The sequence below is a fragment of the Rhipicephalus microplus genome, chromosome X (genome assembly GCF_043290135.1).
Source record: "Rhipicephalus microplus isolate Deutch F79 chromosome X, USDA_Rmic, whole genome shotgun sequence".
In the NCBI taxonomy this organism is placed as follows: Eukaryota; Metazoa; Arthropoda; class Arachnida; order Ixodida; family Ixodidae; genus Rhipicephalus; species Rhipicephalus microplus.
In genome coordinates this window covers 195,212,250-195,238,700 of record NC_134710.1, presented here as the reverse complement: position 1 = coordinate 195,238,700, position 26,451 = coordinate 195,212,250, and the positions used below count along the sequence as shown (strand labels likewise).

Sequence of the window (26,451 nt, the reverse complement as noted above, 5' to 3'; positions counted from 1 at the left end):
TTATATGGCCGCTCTAGAAAGCGAAGCACTTTTCGCACAGTCTGTTCGCGTTGAGAGGACAAAGTAGAAGGGTATACCAGCCGTAAATAGCGCGTGCGCCAGCGATCACACCCTTAAAGTCAAAGTTTATAAGAGCGCCCCCCCACCCCCACCCCCTCGCTTTTTTAGCTCAATCCTTCCTATCCCTTGGATATGGTCGGCACATTCCTCTTTGCTTAAATAACAATCGATGGGAGGCCCGTCATGCGGGTTGATGTTATCGCATACGCCATCAGTGCAAAGAACATAGGTCGCCTCTTCTTATCTCTGCTTTAGCCGCGTTTGTCGCCCCCGCTCGCGCCTGTAAAACACGGTGCACCGGGGAATGTTATCAATTTTATCAATTGGAACATTACACAAAACATGACGGCCAGTGGCGGCTGGGGGGGGGGGGGGGCATATCGGGAATGTGCCTCCCCCACCTCTGAAATTTTTTGGCATATATGCCCCCTCCCCCACCTCCGAAATTTTTTGTCATATATAGCGCAAAATGACCTTTTTAGAATTTTTTTAGAATTTCTGGTTACACTTCTGGCAATGGCAAGCACCAGTCGAGAATGTCCAATTAATTGCTATCTCATTAAAAACAAAATGGATCTTGCCTTCGCGTTGGTATGCATTAGGTACCCTGTGAGATTTTTTTTTTATGCGCTTCTTTCTAGAGGACACAGTAGGGGGTTTTCAGAGTATAGTCAAAACGCCCTAGCCACATAAAATATTGCTGCAAAAATAAAATGGAGTTTGTTAAATTGTGTAGTTTCAGCACAGAGATGAGTGCTGGAGGAGGTTGCCGATCTGAGGCTAGCTAAAAGGTGTCATATCACGCTGAGCAGTCTAATCAATCGTGAAGAAAAAGAACCTTTTCTTATTCTTGAAGTCATTTTAGGGAAACGCACTTGGGACTGTAAGAGCCTCTGGCATTGTACGTCACAGTTTTTGTCTACCGTATCTGCTGATAACCACTTAGGTGTATTTATATTGCTATTTCATGAAGTACAATTTTTTTCAACCAGTATTCTGTTTATTTGCTATGGAAATAATCACTGAACAAGTTTTTCCAGAATGCTCAGCAGCATGATGCCATTATTCTTGAATTATCAACTGAAATAAGGAGTGCTTCTAAGATGACTGACTATGAAATTTGCAATGAATCTAAATATTTCTCGCTCTTCACAAGAGCATCAGAATAATTTTTCATAACAGCTCCAACACCAATGTGCGAAAAGTGACCTCGAGTCATCTTGCTTTCATCAAAACACAATGCAATGTTGCCACAGTGTCCAAATCCCAAGCCCTCGTAGAGCGATGACACTTCATGTGTGCAATGCCGCATAGCATCCTCAGCTGCTCGCGTAACAGCGGGTTCCAGCTGATTTTTCAGATGTCGCTGAAAAGTCTCCTTATGCATTGCTCAACAGCACTGCTCCATTGCGAAAAATATGTCGTTCATCGCAGTCTGGCCGTTACCAGTCGAAATCATTGCGTGTCCCACAAGCATGTTTATCCCAAATGGTCTTGATCTTACCGAGCGCTCTACTCGACGTGAGCTCCAAGCATCCCCATTATTGCCGCAGTTGCACATCACATGTAGCTTCACTGCCAAACTGCACTTACGGTCACTGTGGATTAGCTTGACTTTTCCACAGCAGATGTGACAATGTATAGCTTGAAGAACGAGATCATTTACAGCGTCGAGGTGGATGATAGTGTATGGAGCTGCATCTTCCATCGCTACAGTCTCTGCACTGCTTTGTCGGCTGAAGTTTTCGATCTTCCGCACGGTCGCTGGCGTTGATCCAAGCTGTTGAAGCACTGCTTGTTCTCGTGCATGCGCCTCCCGCACTTCCTCTTCGGTCACGAGCGCAGAATCTAATTTTGCATCACAAGCGTGGCTTGTAGACTGCGCGACTGGAGCCGATGCACTACCGGCGTCAGTGGCGTGGTCCGGCGATGCTCCGTGAACGGCTGTTCACGACGATGCTGCGTTCTTTGCACCCACTTTTCTTCTTCGTCTTTTACGCCCAACGTGGTGGCGCGTATGAAACTTTTTTGCACTGCCAGGCATGATAAACTTCATGCGCCGATCAAGCGATCTGTCGACAGAGCGACAAGTCGAGCAGAATGGTTGCAGGCACATGTAGTCTCAGTCAAAATGGCGGTGCACAGTGGCGGCACGGCACTTAAGCCAACCAGATTAAAGAATTCTGATACAATCCTCATCGGACAAATGGTCACGCGCCAAAGCTTTTTTTTTTTTTTGCACGTGCTTTTTTCTCGCCTCTCTGGAACACACAGGGTTGCCAAATGAATTGAAGAATTGTCTAAAAATCAAGCTATTGAACAAGACCAAAATGGCACTTATGGAGCCTACCGTTCTGAAGTGGCATGTGATGAAAACGCTGGGTATTTGTGCCCATTTTAAAGGGAAACGCTCGCAGAACCGTATCTTTAAATTGCGATAATTGAAAAGATGTGCAGAATTGGGGAACCAGATTTTGTAAAAAGGTGCGGAAACACATCAGGAACGCGAAAATAGAGAAAGTGAAAGTTAGATTTTTGGGCAGATTTTCGTCTCAAAAAGCCGGGTCCCCCCTTAAATGCCTCTTGTAGTCTGATTTCTCCATTATCTGACTGATCACAAGGCTGTGATTTATCATAGAAAGCCCGTCGCAGTGTTCATGTGCTTATGGTGCTCAACTGCTCACCCAAAGATCATGGGATTGAATGCAGGCCACGATGGCTGCGTTTTTATACTGACAAATTAGTAGGGATTTGTGTACCTAGATTTAGGTGCACTTCAAAGAACCTCAAATAATTAAAATTTTTGAAGCTTTCCACTGCAGCATTCCTAATAATCATATCATGGTTTTCGAACAGAAATCCCCAACAATTATTTATTATCTATGGTACAGTACTGCTCCATGACGCCTGCTTCTCCTCTAGGTTGAATTAAGTCAGTGTTTTTCCTATCCTGTTTGATGAATAAATTGTATACATATTAAGTGAGCAGACGATTCTATAATTCATGTCTTTTACATCTCTCTACTTGTGTATTAATAAAATGTTGGCATTTTTCCAGCTTTGTGACAGCATTGAAGTTTTGTGATATCGTTTAAAAGGTGTAGCAAGTTTCTCAAGTATGAAACCTCCCCATCTTTGTTTAAACCTATATATAATTATGCTGCTTTCTCTTCTTGCTTTATCATGGGGAATATCTGATAAAGCCTCTTTGACCTCATCTGCCGTTACATTTAGAACTACAGTGTCTTGTTGACTTCACTAAACGATAGATGATATAGCTGCGAGCTGTATAACTTATGGTAGAAGTGTTCGGCCGCCTTCACTATCGTTTATATTGCTAATAATGTTGCCCTGCTTACTCTTGGAGTCTTGGCGCTTTAACTCCAATTTCAATAATTGCTTCTGAATCAGTACCTTTATGGTTTTGTTTATTTCCTATATTTTCCTATTTTCTTCTTGTTCTAAAGGATCATATTTTATTTTAAGGGCGATGCTAAATTTATCCGTTTTATTTCAGATTCTATATAGGCTGACCTTTTTTTTTAGTATTTCATTTTGTTGTTCTCCTTAGCTTCACGGCAGTCTTCGCCCTCACTAGCCTTCGTTGTTTTCACTTAATCTTGCCCACATATCTGTGTACTGCACTATGGCTGGGCCTTTGCATATTATGAAGTCTATTTCTTGTTTGTTTGTCTGTCTGTCTGTTTCTGCATCAAGGCTTTTCTATGTCCACTTTCTGTTCTGTGTTCATTGTGCATAGTCGACTTCCTTCTGTGATTTCCACAGGCGTTTCTTCTGTTCTTCCTAGACTTGATGCTACAGCTGGTGATCGCTTGTGCATTTTTTTTCCTTCCTATTTTCACATTAAAGTCGTCCTTGGCTACAAGGTGTTGGGGCTGCACCTTCTGTATTGCTACTTCAACATCCTCATCATGGCTGAATGCTTATGTGTACCTTTGTGCTGTCAGATTACATCTGCTCTTTTGTTTTATCACGACACTTGCTGCAGGATACCAAGGGAATGAAATGCAGTTGAAGATGGTAGAGGGTTGGGTTGGGTAATGAAATTAAGAGGTTCATAGGCATAAAATGGAATCAGCTCATGTTAGACAGGGAAACTGGAAATTATTGGGAGGAGCCTTCATTTTGCAGTGTGCTTAAAATAGGCTGTTGATGACTATGATGAATCGTGCTGCTCTGTGATGATGTTGACCTTTCTATGCAGTGACAAATGAATTACTTTGTGTCATGGCTTCACACATTATTTTTAATTGGAAATTGCGCTTATCGCAATGCTTTCTGCAATGTCTGATTAAAATTATGTTTTATTCATATTTGTACTAGCTAATGGGAATACTTGTTACAGACATTTCAAAGGATGTGTCTGTTTGAATGTCTTCATTAGTGTCTATTTTTCTCGCAGGTAACATGAATCTTAACTGAGACCTACTAGCCCAACTTGTTATCCTTCATCCTCATTATCTTCAGCCTGTTCTGTGTCCACTGTGGTATGAAGGCTTCTCCCGATGAGCTCCTACACACCCTGTTCTGCGGAAACTGATTCCATTTTATACCTGCAAATTTCTTAATTTTAAAATTATCGCTCCTCCTAGACCTTTGTCATGCTTAGATTCACTTCCCATTTCTTGGTATTCATTTTATTGCTCTATACCACTTTGACTATCAGTTTTTCTTAGATTTTTATTGAATTTCGCATTTCTCTCAAAAAAATCTTGTGACGAATCTCTCAATCAATAGTACTGTTATGTTTACAGCATAGTGAGCTGTAATGCAAAAAATTAAAAATAACCAAATATTTATTTTGCTTTAGAGGGCTTTACCATCATCTTTTTTTTTCTCTCTCATGCAGGACATTGTCAGTGTGCACAGCTGTAGTCATGATGCAGCGGGAGGAGCAATGTTTGATGTTGCCCGGCCAGGGCCCAGTCGAAGCAGCTCCACACGCTTATTCAGTCCACCCAGTCTCTACAGTCGCCGGGAACATTCTCGCATGGATAGCCGGGACTTCGGTACACATTTAATCATTTATTGATGCTTTAAAATTATGTTCTGCTAATATTCACATTTGATCATTTAGACTAGTAAAGCTTGTAGAATCTTTGTTGAAGCCTTGCTGACGTTTTACTTAGACATCAATATGTAGAACTAAATTGATGGGCATTTCATTGATCAAGCTAAGTCATTTTTAAGTTTTATTATTCATGTTTTTAGGGGCAGCGTCATCATTTTTGGGATATATCTGTAACTTCTACACATAAAAGTGAAAAGTCATTTTTGAGCTTTATTGTGTATGTTTTCAGGGGCAGTGTCATCAATTTTAGAAAATATCTGTAACTCGTTCACATAAAAGTGAACTAACACTAATTTCTATTTGTAACCATTATTTAATGCATTCATACTGTTCAGTCATCTATGCCTCTTACAATCCAGTTCATATTTATAAATGCTTGCCAGAGGTTGCGGCCTATTGTGCTCCAATATTATTGACTTACTGATGTAATGGCTGATATGGTGAAAACAGTGTTCAAGGGCAGGTTGGCAATATGTGGTCTCTTTCATGTTCTTCCTCTTTTTTTTTTTTTGATGAGCCAAGTTCACTTTAAATGAAAATAAGAAATCGGCAGTTCTTTACTACTAACAATGGGTGGGGCCTGCTCCAGTCATATTTTTCCATGGTGCTCCTGTCACCAAAATACCTCAAAATTACTGCCTTCAATGTGCTCTTATAAGGGTGGTGCCACTATATTTTTGGCTTGCGCCTTTTTTGCTGCTAGTGTTTGTTATAGCTCCAAGAAGCACGACACATGCACCAACATTTGCTGCTGAATAATTTTATATTGCCTTATTTATATAGACAATTTTCGGTTTCGGTTTCTGCGTGCCGAGTTGGGTAGTGACGTAGCAGTGCAGATGGCTTAGTCTTGTGACCACACATAGCTTTGATGCGCATCATGCCAAGTATCATCTGCTCTCGCACATGCATACCACCCAAGAACCTACAAAACAAATGCGCCGCTAGCCGCAGCAGCCGCAATGCTTTATGTTAAGTACGTGATGGAGGTCCAGAGGTGACTCACCTCACTACAGATCTGGTGTGTCGTCACTACAACTTTTTCTGCCCTTCCTATAGAGCTACGTCAGTGTTGGATGTGCTAGTGATGGGCCTCAACAGGGAGAATGATTATTTAAGTACACTGTGGAAGTGAATTAAAATATATTATAAAAGTTTTCTGTTCTGTGTACAACCAGTCTTGCATACAAAGGAAACTCACAAGAGGCTTGCTTTTTATAGCCTAAAAATTTGATGGCACCAACCCTTTAAATGGAAATTACTGATGCACTAAAGGGCTCTAAAATTAAAGTTTCGCTGCTCCAGAAATCGATCCAAATGAGTTGTTATTAGTAGCATCACTAATTTTGTCTGTGGGAAAGAGCGGTGTAACAATAATGCGTGCACTAGTATTTGTTTTAGTGAGATGCTGTCGCATATACTTCTTTTCAGGTCCCTTTGGTATGGGATCTGCTCGTAGTGGTTCCATGGTGCCACGGGCAATTCCAACATGGAGTGAAGGTCGTGCTTCAAGTGCAGCTCCAAAAGGTATGCTATTGTCATCAAATGTGGTTCCACTGACAGAAGGACCTTCTGACTCCCAATCTTTTGGAAGGTTAGTCCTACGTTTATGCTGGCTTCAGTGTTTTACAGAGGTGGACCATATCTGTTTTTCTAATGCAGATTCAACATGTAATTAAGCATAACTACAGCTTAAATGTTTTTCAGGGCACCTTGATTTTCACATCAAACAACAAATGTTGACTGTGATGGCTGAAAATTTGTGCTTGTGACATGTTAGTGCTATGTCAGGAATATGATGAACACGGCTAGTGTATGGAAGCACTTTTACTACGAAAACCATGATTCTCTTGCACTGGGTTGATTCCTGTTTGAGGCACATTGTTAGATATATCCTGATATGATCATTCTCTCCTTCCATCTTATGAAATTTGAAAACTTGAGTGCTTCAGTGCTGTGGCAAATACTGCACAGGCTCACTATGACCTGAGTATGCAGCCTTTGTTCCCGTCATCAAGCTTGGTCGAGAAGTACGTTGTCATTCTAGTAGAGCTGTTTTGCATACTCAACTGGTCTTGTAAGACCCTTTCTTTCACGTCATGACTGTTACACAGTGGTGTACTTATGAGTTAATGGACAGTTTTAGTGTGTCATCCCCAACTGTAGCATTCGCTACTATGCGCTATGCCACAGGTTCTAAGGCTGTTCAGCTTTGAGGAACATCAAGGGCTCTTTCAGAGTATCATTGAGCCCCTATATTTTCACGTAGATTCGTCTTGCAACATAAAGTTTCATACAATAATACGTAGAGGAGAATCTGGCACTAGTGTCTATGTGGGCTCTTTCAGCAGCGCTTTTACTACTCCCAGGGGAATTATGGGAAGTACAGGCTTCAGATCTCATTCGGATGGATCGTGTTTTTTAGATTCGCGGCGCTTGTTTGCCGAGTGTAAAACAAAGCAAGATAAAGTTGTATTCAAATTAAACTTGGTTCATTCTTTGGTACATAAATTTATTGTAAAACTTTTTTGTGGTTATGTGGTAGAAGTCAAACCTGGACAAATATAGCCACCAGGGTATGCATTGCTCTGTCACTGCATTCCAGATTTGGCATCAAGATGTAATGAATTATTCTTTACAACTTTAGAAAACAAACATTCTTGTTTTGTCCTCGGAAGTACACAATATCTATTTATGGAAATAACAGTACAGTATTAAGTAAGAAATACATAATGTTTCGTCTGCTGTAGTGCCACGTGCGTCTGTCCAAGTGGTCTGCCACCAACGCAACGCTCGCTTCCTTGTGAAGTCGAGTCAGAGGAGTATGACAGAGTGTCTACATAGCTTTGCTGTTGTTATGCAGTCCATTTAAACGAGTTTTGGCAAGACACACTAACGAAAACATGTAAACTCGATGTAATATTCTGCACTGGCTTGAGATGCTACTTTTATGCGCAGCGGTGTGTGGAAGAGGCTTCATTGAAACTGTCAAATATGACTTGTAAAGCTCTGAAGTCACAGCAAATCGCAAACCTAGTAGTCTTCAGCTTCTTTGAACAACAAAGGCACAGCTTCAGTTCTTTGCACCGCACCCCACTGTCCACGCTTAAGAAGAATGAAACTGAAACTGTAGAAAAGGATCCGCAGATAGTTCGCTAACGCAATTCAATCTGAAGCCTGTACTTCTCATGATTTCCATGGGGGTACATGATCGCAGGACCAGTTTCCGTATGAAACCCGATGGCTTGCAAATGTCAGAAGCAGGAGGATGCTAGGTGGAGACAATGCACATCACTTAGCAGGCAAAGAAGACTGAGCAGGCTCTAGAGAGTGCCCTGGAATTCCACCTTTCTAATTTTCCTGTGCTGTCCTTTGCCGCTTTAGTAGGGTCTTGGCTGAGACAACTGGTATTGCAAGAATGAACGCCTCCGAGATGAGGAGCCATTTTGTAGCTTTACCACAAAAGTGAGGGTGAATGCACCGTGGCATCAGGGGAAAAGGCAGATTGTTTTTTTTTAAGTGAGCATCTGCATAGCATACAGGACTATGATATTCACAAAATGGGATCGCCACAGCCTTCTCTTTGAATGAGCAAGTTTGTTTGAGAGGTGATAAATAAAGTTGTATGCAGCCTGTTTACCGGCTGTTTAAAACACCTCCCCTGTTTTAAAGGAGCACTGACATCAAATTTACTCATGGCAAGATGTTTGCGCCAACGAGTAGCTATAGACCTTGTAGCAGCGATTCGCGACCTAAAACGTAACTAAGAAATGAACAACTATCACTTTTATTGATTTATACCACTGTTATCTAGCATTATTCAAAACGGCTAGCAATTCCGCCATTTTTAGCGCTGGGAGCACTACCAGTGGCGCGACCTCGCGGTCACTTCCAGATCGCGCCACAGCTGATCACTTCTTCGCAGAAAAAAGTGACGTCAGGCTCAGCTGCTCCGCAAACATTTCATCTGCTAGACGGACACATTTAGTTATGCCTTCTCATCTGCAATGCTTCGTCGCTGTACAAAGTGTCGACTCGGGTTGAATACGATAGTTTGGAGGTTGGAATCTCCGCGATTCGCGACGTCGCGAATTATTTTTGCTTCAATCGATTCTTTACATTACAGCGATTCCAAAATGGATGCTGTTCCAAGCAGCACTGAGGAGGTGCCCGAGGGTGCCATGTTCACTTGTGTGTCTCAGTTAACTATATTGGTGTGTTTTGGCATGCACGGCATTTAGGTACACGCAAAGTGGTCAATAAAATATTGCTATCGGGAATATGCATCAGCAGAGAAATAGAAAACGTTCCCTGCTTGCCAGCTTTTTTTTTTTGCGCCTCGAAATGGCCCCACCTATCCAGCCCCTCGCGGTTGCAGTGACAGTAACCCGACATAACGAGGACGAAGAAGTCTACAGACGAACTAACATTCAACGCTACCTGCGTGTTACTTGCTAGCGATGGTATTTGTCTTTATTTATTTATTTATTTACAATACTGCTGACCCCAGTTAAGGGGTCGTAGCAGGGTGGAAAGAAACGTGTGCTACATTTCACAATAAAACAGACAAAACGAACAAGACAACCATATTGAACTGTTTGCCAATTCACAGTGGCGCGTGAATAAGATCTTGCGAAGGGCACAAAAAAGAAAAGAAGAAACCAATACACGCATTGCAACAACACACACTGCAAAAAGAAGAGTACACATTATTGTCCGGCGAGTGCAATATACACCGAGAACCAGAACACGTATCAAGTGATCAACAAGACAGAAAAGTCTATATGTCTATATTGTCTATATGTTGTTCCACTTTGATAGTTTGTGCCAGGCGTTTTGGCATGTAACATATATGTGATATGAAAAGACACCCTCATTGCACTTTTTCCGCGTTGCGAACGAGATGACTGCAACTCACAACGGTTCTCCGACATGCTGACCGACAAGCACTCGTTGAATCACGCTCTTTTTTTTTTACCGTTCTTTTAAAGGTGGTTTGCATCTTGGAAAATTCACGAAATCATTCAAAGCGGTGCGACGATTAGACGTGACAAGCGAGTGCATTTCCAGGCTTCGGCGCCACGATAAGAACAGTCGGATCCTGGACGTCATCACTACTAGCCCATCATCACTCAGGATGGTATATGTGGAATGTTTCATACCGAACACGTAGCACTAGTGTCGATGTTGCAAAGCACTTCATTTTCATTAAACTCTCGTACACTGTTTGCCGTCAAAATAAAGTAACTTCCACCCGATGTATTGGATTCAAATTTGGCCAACACAACCTACGCACACCGAGCAATCGCAGGATGGGCAAATCTCGATTCTGAAATTTGATGTCAGTGCTTCTTTTGAAGAGATTGGGGACACCCTGCTTACTTGCTCAATCATTCAAGGTTTTTCGTTTGGGCTTTCTTGAACCATGCTGAACAAATTCATAATTAACTCTATCACCGGAGAAACATGACAGTAGTTTATTACTGAAGAAACATGACCGTAAGGGGAGAAAGGGGAGACAAGTGGCACCATTTAATTTAGTGTGTGAGGCATGCAAGACTGTAGGATGAGACGATAAGTACTAAGCAAGCGGTCATCACTGGCTCCATATACAGTTAAACCTGGATATAACGAAATTGATACATTTCCGGAAAAATTAGTTATAAAGAGGTTTTTCACTATATGCAGGTACAACACGAAAATTCGGAAAATAAAAGTGCAAATTAAACAAACGGGAGATTGAAGGCAGAGCTAACCCTAAACACTCATTTTACAGTCAAAAACTGCGTTATTATTGCGATAGCAAATATATGGGCACTCTCGGTGAGTTCTTGCTGTTGCCGCCATGTTTCGCAACAAGTCCAAATTGACAACATTCCCGCACGCATTGTAACTTTCACAAGCGGGTAAAAGCGCGTGAGCGCTGCTGAAGCAGAGATCAAATGAGTCGGCCCATCCCTATCGCCTCAAAAGTGCATAACATCTCCCGCGTGTTAGGACTGCCATCGAATGTTCCAACAGAAAGCTTAAAAGAGCATGCAACAACGGGGGGGGGGGGGGGGGGGGGGTAATCGCTTGAGTAGCAATAATGAACTTGTATTTTAAGGGCGGTCCCGATCGCTGGCGCGCTTGCTATCTCGGCAAATATCAGTGCGGTTTTAATGCGAAGGGACTGTGTGAAAAGAGCAAACGCAATCGTTCCAAAGTCAAAGGTGCGCGATTCTATAAGCGTGCGCGCGCACAAGCATCTAACTCCCCTCTCCCCCCCCCCCCCCCCGCATTGGCAGGGCAAAGTACGCGTGGGAGGTAAGTGCCTGTCAGCACATCGTGACGAGCTGAACGCTGAGCGCTGGCGGCTTTTTTTTCTTCTTGAGTTTCTATATATATAGGTACGTATACACATACTACACATATACAGTGAATGAAGGCGGCGGCGGCAAAAACCCAGTCGAAACTGCCCATATACATAATTTCTATCGCAATAAAAAAAAAAGCAAAGCTGGACGTTGTTGGGGGACACACCATGCGCGCGTAGTGAAACTATTCACGCGCGCACGGCGTTTAAAAACGAAGAGCGAACGACACGAACACAGACACGGTTACCATGGAAACTATTCGGTTAAGCGCCCTCTATATGCAGCGCGGCGCCACATATGTGACGCGAAATAAAAGCGTGGCACTGTCAGCGCGCAAAAGTAGTTTTTTTGTTTGTTTGTTGGGGGGGGGGGGTGTATACACCCACGCGTGCAATCGCGGTGGCGAAAAAGGGGGAACGCCGGTTCGTAAGGTGCAGACCCGCCTGCCCGCCTCACGCAGGAGCGGCCCGGAAGCCCGCCGGCGGCGACGAAGCAGCGGCGGAATATGCATGCTCATACCAAAATGCCGAAATGTGGAGCAAAATTGCAAGATTTTCCGTGGGAAAAATTCGTTATATCAAGGTTGTCTCCCGCAGTTACTTTGTTACATAGAGGTTGCAAATACATGTGCTCCTATGGAGCGACGACGGCGAATAAAGAAACTTCCTTATATCTAAGAATTCGTTATATGGAGGTTCGTTATAAGCAGGTTTAACTGTAGTAGAAACCAAAGTACTCTCACTGCCACGGCATTTCTCATTAGCCCTGGCAGCTTCAGAATAAGTTGGTTGCTTTTGAGATACCATTACTTTCACAAATTTTTGCCGAACTCCGTACTGGGTGCATCAGCATACACAGCCACCTTCTGTCAGCCACCTGCTTCCCCAGGTTTGGTGTAGCATCACGTAATTGTTTTAAAAAACTTTTTCAGCTTTGGTATTCACCAAATGCTGCCCCCCAGAGTTAATTTTTTTTAATCAGATTTAAGCTCTTTAGAGTGGCTTACTTCCAAAAAAGAATGTTGCTCAAGATTTTTCTAAGCAGCCATAAAGTGAAACAATTTTTTTCCTTTGGTGTAGAAGCATCGCTTATTCATGAATAATAAATATAAAAATTAGAAATAAACATATAAACAGCTTAAAATATATTCATTAAAATAGATGTGTATTGTAGGCTTAGAAAAATGTGTTCATCAAATTACCGTCACCTTTGGACCCAGTATTGTCATGCTGCACTCACTTCTGAGAAGAGGCTGTTCAGTTGGACACTTTGTTTTTTAGATACCACCGGTTGCCTTTTGGGAGCCATGGCAGGAGTGGGTACATCACATTACAATATTACACAATGTATCGTTTCAGTCGACAAATGGATTTTGAAAAATAAATACACATCAGAACAAAAGCACATATGACCAATGATAAGAATACTTGTGGCTGAATGTAAACTGAAAAACAACTCCAACAGCATTTCCAATAATACACTGAGGTAAGACAGGGAAACAATAGCATGTACAGGAGCGAGTGATTGAACAGCCGAAAAAATGTGTAGGAAATATTGAAAAGGAGTGCTGAACTTGAGTGATAGGGTAAATAAACAAAGTCAAGAAACGAGAACTGAAGGACAGCTTCCTTTCAAGGGTGCATACCGTGAAAGAAATTCCGCATACAATGCTAGCTGTAAAAAGAGAAAGAATAAGAAGAGCTGCTTAAAACATCACAAATAGTTTTGCACTGCATTTGGGAAAGCATGAAGTGACGATAGGCAGACTATGTTGCATGGGAGCTCGCTCCATTCTGCTATCGTTCGAAGAAAAAGTGAAAATTTATGTGTGTTCGTTTTAACTCGTGGCCTTACAATCATCTTACTGTGCTTCTAACGAGATGTCCTTGCGCGGTTATACAGCATGTAACTAGTGAAGTTCATTCTAATGTTGCGGTTTACAATATTGTAAAGCATTTGCAGTCGGTGCAGTGTCCTTCATGATTCTAGAGTTTAAAGTTCGCTTGAATGTCTGAGGTTAGTAATGAACACATAACTGTTGAAAGTTAGCGCTGTGTTGCCTTGAATGTGCCTTCTCTTCTCCGTGTCCTTTGTCTACCCTACCATATATTATCACTCTACCATACCAACAAGCCCAAATCGCCACCCTCATAGAATAATAATGGTCTAACTAATGTCATGCAGCTCACAAGTTTACTGTTAGGAGTGCAACGCATCATGCGATTTTCTAGCATGTAAAGTTTTTTCAAGGCCTTGAAACTATGTATTGCACATGACTCTTCCAGCTTAGCGTAGAATTGATGTATAATGCCAAGCATTTAAATTGGTCTACACTAACTAGTGGAACGTTATTGATGCATAGGTGTGGACTAGTGGCTCCTTCTTGCGTGTAACTCTCATCTGAACACATTTGGAAACGTTTAGGCGCATCTGCCATGTTGAGCACCAGTCGCAAACAGCTGCCAAGAAGTTGTTTAGTATTTGTTCATCTGTCTCTGACAGAATATGCATGTATGCAACGCAGTCGTCTGGAAATAAATGGCAATACACTGGTGAGTAAATCTGTAAATCATTAATATAAATTAAAAAAAGTAATGGGGGGCCGTTTGAAAGAACAGATGCAAAATCCGAGTTCGGGTTGCCTATGTGCCTACACCGCGTAAGATACGTGTCAAGTCACTGTTCTATTTTAGGGTTGTCAAAAAGGCATCAGATCTTTAACATTAAGTGTCCATGTGACAAACGGTTGAACGCTTTTTCGAAATAAAGAAAAATCGTGTCAATCTGTCCGCCCTTGTCAACAATTGCCATTAAATAATTTACGGTGTGAATGAGTTGCGTCATGGTGATCAAGCCGCACCGGAAACCATGCTTATTACTTGAAAAGTAATTGTTGTTCTCAAAGAAAGAAAGAACAGTGATGCTCAAGTATGAAATGTTCCACAACCTTGCTATAAGTGCATAGTATCGTGAATGGTCTGTAGGATTACTTCAAGTTTGTCACCATTCTTATAAATAGGCACCTCCTTTCCCGTTTTTCATTCTAAAGGTATTTCCACTGTTCGTATACTTTCTTTAAAAATTATGTTCAGATACTTTGCGCACCATTCAGCGTATCTGCATAGGAACACATTTAGGGTGCCATTTGGACTGATAGATTTTTTGGGGACTTTTTTTTTTTTCAGACTGGTTAGAAACTTCTGATCTCAAAAGCTAAAATTCGATAACTCTTATAGGGATGGTTCAGTGGGAGAGCTGGAATGGCCGCTAAAATCCTGGAGCGAGCAATCGGATAGCACCATGTCGAATCTGCCTGTAGAACAAAGAAATGCTCCTTGTGAGATCGCACTGGAACTCCTTTTTGTGCACGTCACATAAATTGGTTCCGTAAACTACTAATGCTTCTGCTATGTACATTTCCATGACAACACAACCATTTTGCAAAGCTGAGGCTGCGCACTATGGTGGAGTTGACGTATGCTGTTTGTCCTATTTCATCTTGAAAGTGCGACTTGGCTGAAGACCCAGACATAATAATTTGGCACGGAGCGAGCTGCTCTGAAACGACCTGTGTGAAGTCAATCCAGATGATTTAGTGAAAAGCGTATTCCCCACAGCAGAAAAAACACTCCTGCTTCAAATCTACCTGTGAAAAACACCGTGATTCTTGTTTGGCACTTAGACAGTAGTTCGCATTCAATTAATTATTGCTTGACACACTCACAACATAGAAACTGGTGCATGTACCTATATCGTTATCGCTGCGTATGTGAACACATGCAAGAAAGTTACGGTTCTCTACTCCTCACAAAACCGGAATGAGTGAGCAACTACTTCAGTTACTATTCGTGTAGTTACCAACAAAAGGCTATCAATTGTCATTTTTCTCTGGAGAGAAAGCACATAGGCATAGTAGCATTAATTGCATATTGAGGCACCGTCTGTATATTCTAATATCTGCCTAAGAACAGCTGGAATTGCACCGCTGTTGGCAAGAAATGAGCCAGCGTAAGGCGGTCACTTTTTGAGAGATATGAAACTGGATAGACATCAGTTTTAGCAAGCGCAGCAAATGGAAACTGCCCATAAGACAAAACTAAACTTACCGTCTTATGCACGCACATGCACGCAATAACTGACGAGCTGGCTTAATTAACCTTTTTAATGAAACGTGAAGGTAAACAGAAAGAACTTTCTGCATACTCACAGGGTAGCAGTATTTGCTGGACGAAAAAAGAGTCGGAAAATTGGCACAATATACAGACATACAGACGATGCCTTGAGTGTATGGCATCAACCATATAGGTCATATTTTAAGTGCTGCATACTTGGATCATTGAGCCTCAGAGGACTGAATGGGATGGCTCAACACTGTCGAATCTCTTTGCTTACTATGTGGGGTCAATAATTTGCAAATGACAGCGACAATGTACTGGTTTCACTCTGAAACTTCCCTGCATCAGTGAAAATTAATTCACCTCTATATATTTTAAGTGAAGGTAAGGCTTGTTATGTTTTTCTTTTTTATAAATTACCAGTGCATTATATTCTGGTACACTTTTTATTAAAGCAAATGCCTCAGGTATTGTGTGTTAGAGCTCCCCTTGAAGAGCCAATGACCTTGACGGGGAACGTGTCCTGATGAAAAAAATCCTGATGGATGCAAAGAGAAATTGGGGGTTTAAGCTGGAATTGAACCCAGGTAGTTTGTGTGACAGTCTAGTATACCACCGCAGAGCCACGGCAGTGGTTGAAGCTGTTTCAGAAAGAAACTTTGTAGAGTGATTGTGTCGATAAATGCAAAGAATAAAAATCAGGGCTCGAGCTGGAGTTTGACTTAGGTATTCTGCGAGAACAGGTATTCTGCGTGGTTCTCGAATATTCTACCTCAGAGCCATGTACCCTCAGAAAACGAAACAGTACCCTCTGAAAACGAAACCCTCCTTAATGAAATCGCTGCTTAGTGGAACTGTGTCTAATGTTATTGGTTTTCTACTTGAATTCAGCACCTCTGTTTATCTCTCAGTAAACTAAATTCCTATTAAACAAAATTCATTTTCCTCATCCCTTGAAGTTTTAACAGGAGCCTACTTTACTAGGAAAAAGACCCTATACATTTGTCCTGTCTTGCAAAAACTCTCGTACAGATGTAATATTGCAGGGCAGACGCATAAAATTCCAAGTTGCGGATGCAGAGTCGGAGAAAAAAGTGGGCAAACTTTTTCACATTTTTTGAAGGAGGCATATGAAGACAAAAAAATTACAGCATATTCATGGAGTGAATGATGATGAGTTGGACAAAGTGTCCGTACGTTCATCTGTGCTTCTGTTCGTTTGTTCGTCCGTGCACCCATCCATGAGTTCGTTCGTGCATCATTCCGTCCATCTGTCCACCCATCCGCCCACCCATGCGTTCGATCGCATTCAAAAATGCAGACGGCCCGCGGGTAACACCGAGGAGACGCGACCGAAGGGAACCGAGCCCAAGCGTCTTCAATGCGCCCGCCGCTCTGCTTCGTCCATGCCCCACCAACGATCCGCTACGTACAGTGAAGATCCAGGAGACTGAAGGAGGCACTCCTTTCTCGGGCACCCAGGCACAACCCCCGCAGTAGCCAATCGGAGAGTAGCGGTACAGCACCATCTAGAATATCCTTACTCAACTGCAGTTAGTGTATGGATGGATGGATGGATATGGCTGTACCCTTTAGATCGGGCAGTGGCTAGTGCCACCAAGCCGTAATACTTAATGAACCAAAAACTAGATTTATTTTTTTTCTTTAAAAAGTGAGTTTGAGGATTCGTACTTTGCAGTGAAAAGTTTAATTTTCACTCGTGCCTTGACTTTAGCCACCAATCAGATAACCTCCTTCTAGTTAAGTCTACCCGCTTAAAGTCTATTTTGCCCTCCCGGTTTCTAAACCCCAGTGCTTTGAAAAACTCTGCGCCATCATCCTGAACTATAGGGTGAAGCCCTTTACAGAACATTATCAAGTGTTCGGCAGTTTCTTCTTCCTCTCCACACGCACTGCATACTGTGTCTACCCCTTCGTATTTGGCCCGATATGTCTTGGTTCGCAGTACTCCCGTCCTGGCCTCAAATAGTAGAGAACTACCCCGAGTATTATCATAGATTCTTTCCTTGGCGATTTCCTGCTTAAAAGTTCGATAGATCTCTAGTGCAGACTTCTTAATCGTGCCCATTCTCCACATGTCAGTCTCCGTTTCCTTCACTTTCTTCTTAACCGATAGTTCTTTTTGGTTTGGCCACCTGCTGTTTTCTAAGTATTTACCAGTCAATTTCCTGGTTCGCTTCCTCCATTTTGTATCGACATTCTTCATGTACAAGTAGCTGAAAACCTTCCTAGCCCAACGTTCCTCCCCCATTTCTCTCAATCGCTTCTCAAATTTTATCTTGCTGCTAGCTTCCCTGCCCTGAAATGATGTCCATCCTATATCACCTTGTACTCCCTGATCTGGTGTATTCCCGTGAGCTCCTAAAGCAATCCTACCTATTCCACATTGCTTAATTTCTAATCTTGCTTGAACTTCTGATCTCATGCACAAGACCGCATTGCCGAATGTCAGCCCAGGAACCATGACCCCTTTCCAAATTCCTCTCACAACATCATACCTATTGTAATTCCACAGTGCCCTATTTTTCATCACTGCTGCATTCCTGTTACCTTTAGTCGTCACGTATATTTCGTGTTCACTCAGGTACTCGGTCCCATTGATTATCTATACGCCCAGATATTTGTATTTATCTGTTATCTCTAGCGTGACCTCCTGTATTCTAAGCTCACTACCTTCATTGTCATTGAAAATCATGACTGCTGATTTGTTCTTACTGAATCTAAAATCTAACTTATCTCCCTCATTACTGCAGATGTCCATCAACTCTGCAAATCTTCCTTGTTGTTGGCCATTAGCACTATATCATCTGCGTACATTAATGCTGGTAGTGCCTGATCAATAAGTTTTCCTTGTTTGACTAAAGAGAGGTTGAAGCCCAGTCCACTTCCCTCTAATTTGGCCTCTAATCCTTGTAGGTACATCATGAATAATAAGGGTGACAGGGGACACCCCTGTCTAAGCCCCCGTTTTACCTCTGCAGGCTTGGATACCTGTTTTTCCCACTTTATAACTACCTTGTTACCTTTATAGATATCCTTTAAAAGATTAGTGACTACATGTTCCACGCCTAGTGTGTCCAGTATTCCCCACAATTCCTCTTGAACCACGCTATCGTACGCTCCCTTGATATCCAAAAATGCTAGCCACAGGAGCCTGTGTTTCTTTTCTGCTATTTCCATGCACTGCGTCAGTGAGAATAGATTGTCTTCCAATCTCCTGTGTTTCCGAAACCCATTCTGCAGTTCCCCCAAAACCCCCACATCCTCTATCCATGCCTGCAGTCTTTCCTTTATAATCTGCATCGCCAGCCTGTAGACCACTGATGTCACTGTTATAGGACGGTAGTTGTTTATGTCAGCTTTGTCCCCCTTTCCTTTATAGATCATGCTCATCCTGCTAAGTTTCCATCCATCCGGAACTTCACCATCGATTATTATTTTGCTCACTGCCTCTCTCAAAGCCTGCTTAGACTTCGGACCTAATGTCGTTATCAGCATAATTGGAATGCCATCTGGGCCTGTTGATGTACTACTAGGAACCCTTTTCTCAGCCCTTTCCCCACACTCGTTGTGAAAATGGAGCCATTGCACCACTTGATTTGTCCTTATCTATTGTGGTGCATAAAGTACTTCTTTGTTGAAATTTTTCTGTCATCCTTGTTCTTATATATTCAATAGCTTCGTCCCCTTCTAGCCTAGCACCTTGGGCTGTAGTTATAAACCTCTGCTCTAGATTTGTTTCATTTCTTAGGGAGTTTAGATGGTTCCAAAATTTCGCAGCTGCCTTTCTGTCCTTTTTATGTACTTCTGCCAGCCACTGAGCTCCCTTTCTTCTAATCTTTTCATTGATCAGAAGGGATGCATCCCTTTTACAGCTTAGAAAGGTTTCCCATTTTCTTTCAACATCATCTGTCGGTTCACCCCGCTGCTTAGCATGTCTGCGTTCCCTAGAGGCTTCCTGACGTTTTACTATGGCTCTCTTAACTTCCTCATCCCACCAACTTTTGGGTTTGTGTCTTCTTTTCCGGGGTGACTTGTCACGCGTCTTAGCAAGCTCTAGCTCAAAGAGTCTAATTAGATTCGTGTATGTCCACACTGTCTTATTATCCTCCGTGATTACTTTCTCAGTTTGTTTAGTGGCTATTTCAATTTGCCTTTCTGGATAAAAATTTTCCTGTAGTTGCTCATCTTGTCTCCTTCCCACTTTCACTGCTCTTCCAAAACTTAGCTTTATACGTTTGTGATCACTACCCAGACTTCTGGAGCCACCTTCATCTATGTGTATTCCCTTGAGCTTATCATACATCCTATGTGACATCAGTGCATAATCTATCGTCGACTGCAGCCTTCCTACCTCCCATGTTATTTGCCCTTCACACTTCTCGGTACTGTTGCAAATTATCAAATCAAGCCTTACACACATATCCATGATCATTTTGCCTGTCAGGTCGGTATATCCATCTATATCTTCTATGTGCGCATTCATGTCTCCTAGTATGATTATCTCGCAATCTCTTCCTAACTCCTGAATGTCCTTTGATACTTTTATGAGACAGCGCCATCTATTATACTGTTCGAGAGGTACTGCGTTCCTTTTTTTTTTTTCTCGTCTCTCGGTCACGCCACACGCAGGACAAGGTTACACTAAGAGGAGTTTCGCCCATAAAAGTGCTTGCATGAGACATTCAAAGGGTCTATTTAATCCCAAACAATTGTGCTGATTTTATCGCACATAGATAAAAACTGAGCATGGCATTATAATGTGGCAAGTGCTTTAGTCTGGCAGTGGCAGCAGATCACACATGTACATGACACTTGAGAATGGAGTCTTGAACCATGTCTGCTAAGGTGGCATGTACTGGAAATGTGCTATTTTTCGGAAACGTGCTACTCTTGGTGGCAGTGTACTGCAAGAGCTGAGCTGATTATGTTCAATAAACATGTGCCACCAACCTGTGGTTCTCCGTTGGCAAAAATGAGGTTTCGCTAACCTTTTTTGGCGACATGCTTCGAAAAGCCAGGGTGCCGAGAGTGTGCACATATATTTTGTCACTGTGTATGCTACTGTAATACACAGTGACAAGAAAGAGCCACCAAAATATGTGCACATCGTACTTGATCTTCGAACACATCCCCGGACTTCCCCTGAAAGTAGCATGCTTTCAGACAATGCGGCCAGCGCTCACTGTATCGCAATGCTATGCGCTCCGAGATTTCCCTTAAATGTGAAACAGCCTGCACTTGCTCATTGCAACTCATATGTCTTACATGATCCTAGCCAGGCTTCTGCCTTTTTGTGTTACAAGAGTGAAACACATGCCGAAATTTATTTCTTACCATTGCAATAAATGTCAATATTTTTTCCTTATTTGCTGCAGATTACAATTTTTTTTATAAACTGATGGCAATGGTGTCATTTACAAGTGCTCCATTCTCAGTAAATATTGTCACGCAGCAAAGGACGACACAGTTGTCTATAAGGAAAACAAGTTTATTGGAGCAAACCTGTGCTCCCCTAACAACTGAAAGAATACACAGGCGGCGAAGCAGCGACCGGCAAAACGACGGGCACGCTAGTCAGCGTCAGCGATCTAATGTCGCGGCATCGGCTGTGCGGGAATTTATATCCCTCGGCGCGAGGGTTTCTCGAATAGTCGAATTGTATCGAGACCGCCGTGATAGCGTTTGTTCGAAACGCTGTTCGTTCGGAACGCTCGAAGCGCTGTTCGATAGCGTTTGTTAGAAACGCTGTGATAGCGTTTGTTCGAAACGCTGTGAAAACAGTGATAGCACAGGCCGGCGCTGCCAGGCCGAAAAAACAAAACCCAAATAAACAAACCCAATGCATGGTTCGCGGCATTACCCCCCCTCTAAGAGTGCATCGACCCGATACTAACATAAGGGACAGTCCAAACAAATTAAAATAAAAGTTCGTCATCGTCCGTAGAAAGGTTTAAGCGAACCACATGGACGACTTCGTACGTTAGTTCGCCAACACGTCGTAGAATCCGGTAGGGTCCGAAATATCGTCGTAGAAGTTTCTCACTGAGTCCACGTCGTCGAATGGGAGTCCAAACCCACACACGATCTCCAGGATGGTACTCGGCGTCTCGGCGTCGGAGATTGTAGCGTCCGGCATCCACCAGTTGCTGGTCCGTTATACGAACTCGGGCGAGCTGGTGGGCCTCCTCCGCACGTTGGAGGTATCCTTGGACGTCGGCGTTGAGGTCACCGTCTTCTACGTGCGAAAGCATGGCGTCGAGCATTGTAGTCGGCCGTCTTCCGTAGACGAGCTCGAACGGTGTCATCTGCATGGTTTCTTGGATAGCCGTGTTGTACGCAAACGTGACGTACAGGAGGACTTCGTCCACGTCTTATGTTCAACGTCGACGTACATAGACAGCATATCCGCGATTGTCTTATTCAGCCGTTCCATAAGTCCGTTCGTTTGAGGGTGGTACGCCGTCGTTCTTCGATGATCTGTGTTGCTGTAGCGCAAGATTCCTTGCATGAGCTCCGCAGTGAAGGTCGTTCCGCGGTCCGTGATTAGGACCTCAGGGGCTCCATGTCGCAGCACAATTTGGTTAATAAAGAACTTTGCAACTTCTTGTGCAGTTCTCCTAGGAAGAGCGGTGGTCTCTGCGTAGCGCGTCATGTAGTCTGTCGCTACGACAATCCATTTGTTCGCGGATCGAGATGTAGGGAACGGGCCCAGAAGGTCCATTCCGATCTGTTGCAAGGGCCTCGTTGGGACGGCGATCGGCTGCAGAAGTCCGGCGGGTCTCGTCAGTGGTGTTTTTCGTCGCTGGCAGTCACGGCAGCTCCAGACGTAGTGGGTGACATCGGATGTAAGGCGGGGCGAGAAGTATTTCGCCTTGATTTTTGTAATCGTGCGAGCTGTTTCGAGATGTCCGGAAGACGGGTCGTCGTGGCACGCTTCCAAAATTTCGTCACGAAGGTCTGCGGGAAGACAAGTAGATAATTCGTTCTCGTTCCGGGGTTGAAATTCTTCTTCACTAGGATGGAGTTTTTGAGGCTGAATGCTGGTAAGTTGCGCTTGAACGCCCTAGGCACGGCGACGTTGCGTCCTTCGAGGTAGTCGATCATGGCGCGGAGGTCAGGGTCGGCACGCTGTTGGGCGGCTAGGTCGCTCTCTGTCACGACTCCGAAGAACGCGCTGTCTTCATCGGAGTCCTGTGGTGGTGGGTCGACGGGGGCGCGGGACAGGCAGTCGGCGTCGGAGTGTTTCCTGCCGTATTTGTAGAATATTGTAACGTCGAACTTTTGCAGGCGCAAGCTCCACCGCCCAAGACGGCCAGAGGGGTCCTTCAAATTGGCGAGCCAACACAGCGCATGATAGTCTGTCACAACCTTAAACGGTCTATCATAGACGCATGGGCGAAATTTTGAAATGACCCATATGATAGCCAGGCACTCTTTCTCGGAGGCAGAGTAGTTTCTCTCCTCCTTCGACAGACCACGGCTTGCATAGGCGATTACCTTTTCGTAACCGCTTTGCTTTTGGACGAGGACGGCACCCAAACCGATATCACTGGCGTTCGTGTGCATTTCCGTTTCAACGTTTTCGTCGAAAGGAGCGAGCACGGGCGGGTTTTGCAGGCGTTGTTGCAGCTCGCAGAATGCCTTTTCTTGGTCGTTTTCCCAGCTGAAAGGGGTGCATTCTTTCGTCAGGCGCGTGAGTGGCTCTGCAATGCGTGCGAAGTTTGCAACGAAGCGCCGGTAGTATGCGCACAGTCCGAGAAACCTTCGCACACCCTTCTTATCTTTCGGCCTTGGGAAGTTCACAATGGCTGATGTTTTTGTTGGGTCAGGTAGGACACCCGCGGTGTTCACGACGTGACCCAAGAACTTGAGTTCCTCGTACGCGAAACGGCACTTCTCAGGCTTCAGCGTTAACCCCGACGTACGAATGGCCTCGAGTACAGATTCCAACCTTGTGAGGTGTTCGTCGAAAGTCCGGGCGAATACGGCAACGTCGTCGAGGTATACGAGGCAAGTGTGCCACTTCAGGCCTGCTAGCACAGTGTCCATGACTCTCTGAAACGTTGCGGGCGTCGTGCACAGCCCAAACGGCATCACCTTGAACTCGTATAGACCGTCCGGGGTTATAAATGCAGTCTTCTCTTGGTCTCTCTCGTCCACTTCAATTTGCCAGTAGCCGGTCTTCAGATCTATGGATGAGAAGTACTTGGCGTGGCAGAGGTGGTCGAGGGCGTCGTGGATTCGTGGCAGGGGGTACACGTCCTTTTTGGTGATTTTGTTTAGTCTCCGGTAGTCAACGAAGAATCTTAAAGTGCCATCTTTTTTCTTCACGAGTACAACCGGCGCAGCCCACGGACTTTTCGATGGCTGTATTATGTCGTCGCTGAGCATGTCATCTACTTGAGTCCGGATGAATTCGCGCTCGTGTGAAGAAACGCGGTACGGTGACTGTCTGGTAGGTCCGGCTCCATCTTCGGTTATTATCCGGTGCTTCGCCAAAGGTGTCTGACGTAGCTTCGAGTTCGAGGAAAAACACTCGCTGTAGCGACGGAGCAACTCCAGTAATCTGTCCCGATTTTCTTGCGACAGCGCCTGGTTCACGTCGAAAGGATGTGGCAGCCTGGAAGCATCTGCGCGTGCGCGTTCAAAGGTGGCGACCGCGATCACTTGACTCGCTTCTTGCGTTTCTTCGAGGAACGCAATCGCAGCGCCCTTGTTTAGATGCTGGTACTCCTCGGTGAAATTGGTGACCAAAACGTGGGATCTGCGTTGCTTAAACCGCGCAATGCCTCTTGCGACAGACACACCGCGGTCTAGAAGCAACCTTTGGTCAGTCTCCACGATAGCGTCGACGTCAGGAGTAGCACCTTCACAATAGACGGCGATCATCAAGCTTGCGCGGGGTGGCAGGGTGACGTGATCGTCGGCGATCCTTACAGCAGCACGGTGTCCGAGGTTCGGTCGTGGAGTGATCGGAAGAAAACGTTATCGACCTGGTCTGCAGATCAATTATTGCGCCATTGTCCGTCAAAAAGTTCATTCCGAGAATTAGGTCGCGGGAGCAGTTAGGCAAAATGACAAACTCCGAAGGGTACGTAGTGCCGTCTATGGTGACGCGCAATGTGCACATTCCACTTGGGGTCACAAGGTGGCCTCCTGCTGTGCGTATGTGCGGACCGTCCCATCTGGTCGTAACTTTCTTTAGCTTGGACGCGAATGACCTGCTCATGACCGAGTAGTCGGCTCCCGTGTCGACGAGGGCGACTACGTCAAGGCCATCGATGGACAACTGGACGTTGGACGCCGCTTTCCTCGAATTTCGGGTGCGTCGGGGCGTCGTATCGTGGCTTGCGCGTGTTGATGGTCGGGCACTATGCGTCATCATCGTCGTCTTCTCAGCAGCAGGCTTCGTCATTTCGGGTGCGCGTCGCGCAGCGTAGCTGTCGTCGTTTTCAGGGGTCTCGTTAGGGTGTCGTCGGGATGAGGGCATGTCGTGAATCACGGTCTTGCGTCGTTGGAGGGTTTTCATTTTCTCGCCGTTGTGCAACTGCACCTCCAGAAGTTGCTGCTTTTAGTTTCCCCCTCGTGGGCTGGGGGACCTTCCACGGGCGAAGTCAGCATTGCTGCGACGGTTAGGGGATTGGTACGGGTAGGGCGACGGCGAACGGTTGAAACGGGATGGTCCACGGCTGGTGTTCGACAGGTATTCTTCGATCTCAGATCGGCGCTGACTGGCTCGCGGGCGGGGTGCGTCGACGAAGAACCCACGCAAACCCAGCCTCTTGTACGGGCAGCGGCGGTAGACGTGGTCGGCCTCTCCGCAGTGGTAGCACAGCGGACGATTATCTGGCGTTCGCCACACCTCGGTCTTCCTGGGCGCCTGTTTTCGGGTTACAGAGGGTCGGGCGGGCGACATTGGGCGGCGGTACGGCGGGACCTCTTGATAACGGGTTGGGACGGGTCGGGGTCGACGAGCAGCAGCGGAGTAGGTCATCGCTTGTGGTTCGCAAGATGCTTCCGACGGCGTGGAATTCCCCAGTGCTTGCTGAACCTCCTCGTGGACGACGTCAGTGAGGGAGGCGACTTGGGGCTGCGGCGTTGCTGGGAACAATTTCCTCAGTTCCTCGCGAACGACGGCGCGGATGGTCTTCCGCAAGTCTTCCGTCGCCAATCCAGGGGCGTTTACCGGGTTCACCCAAAGGGTGTTGAGTGGTCTATCGTATTGCCGCGAATGCATATCCAAGGTCCTCTCGATCATCGAAGCCTCGGTGACGAACTCAGCGACGGTCATATGGGGGTTGCGGATGAGTCCAGCGAAGAGCTCTTGTTTAACTCCCCGCATCAGAAAGCGCACCTTCTTCTCTTCTGCCATTTCGGGGTCAGCTCTCCGGAACAGCATCTTCATCTCCTCAGCGAACAGTACAACACCTTCGTTAGGGTGTTGCATTCACGTCTCCAACAAAAGGGCGGCTCGTTCTTTCCGCACAACCGTAGCGAATGTTTTGAGGAATTCGCTCTTAAAGACAGTCCAGTCGGTTAGGGAGCCTTCATGGTTCTCAAACCACGTTCGAGCTGCATCCTCCAAATAGAAGAAGACATGACGAAACGTTTCTTCGTCATCCCACCTGTTAAAGATGCGAACGCGCTCCAGCTTCTCCAGCCACTCTTCCGGGTCTTCACCAGGAGATCTTCGGCATGATGGGGGCTCACGAGGTTGTTGCAGAACGACGGGAGGGTTGGTAGCGCTGGTCATGGTGCCTGCGTTGATCATCGTTGTTTTTACGTCTTCTTTCCTTTTTTTATC

The 26,451-nt window shown here is 44.8% G+C and overlaps 1 protein-coding gene across 8 annotated transcripts in view; it reads left to right on the top strand.

Annotated features, from left to right (window-relative positions):
* The window catches only part of vir (VIR_N domain-containing protein), a 431,173-nt gene that overhangs the window by 382,586 nt on the left and 22,136 nt on the right, over window positions 1-26,451 (top strand). For 6 of the 8 annotated variants that reach the window (XM_075881177.1, XM_075881179.1, XM_075881182.1 and 3 more), the window contains 3 exons: window positions 4,931-5,090; window positions 6,584-6,746; window positions 10,144-10,412. In XM_075881177.1, the coding sequence (XP_075737292.1) occupies window positions 4,931-5,090; window positions 6,584-6,746; window positions 10,144-10,240 (420 nt within the window). In that variant the 3' untranslated portion in view covers window positions 10,241-10,412. Of the gene's footprint in view, window positions 1-4,930; window positions 5,091-6,583; window positions 6,747-10,143; window positions 10,413-26,451 lie in introns of those variants that run through there. The other 2 variants (XR_012887826.1, XM_075881178.1) reach the window with 2 other exon arrangements.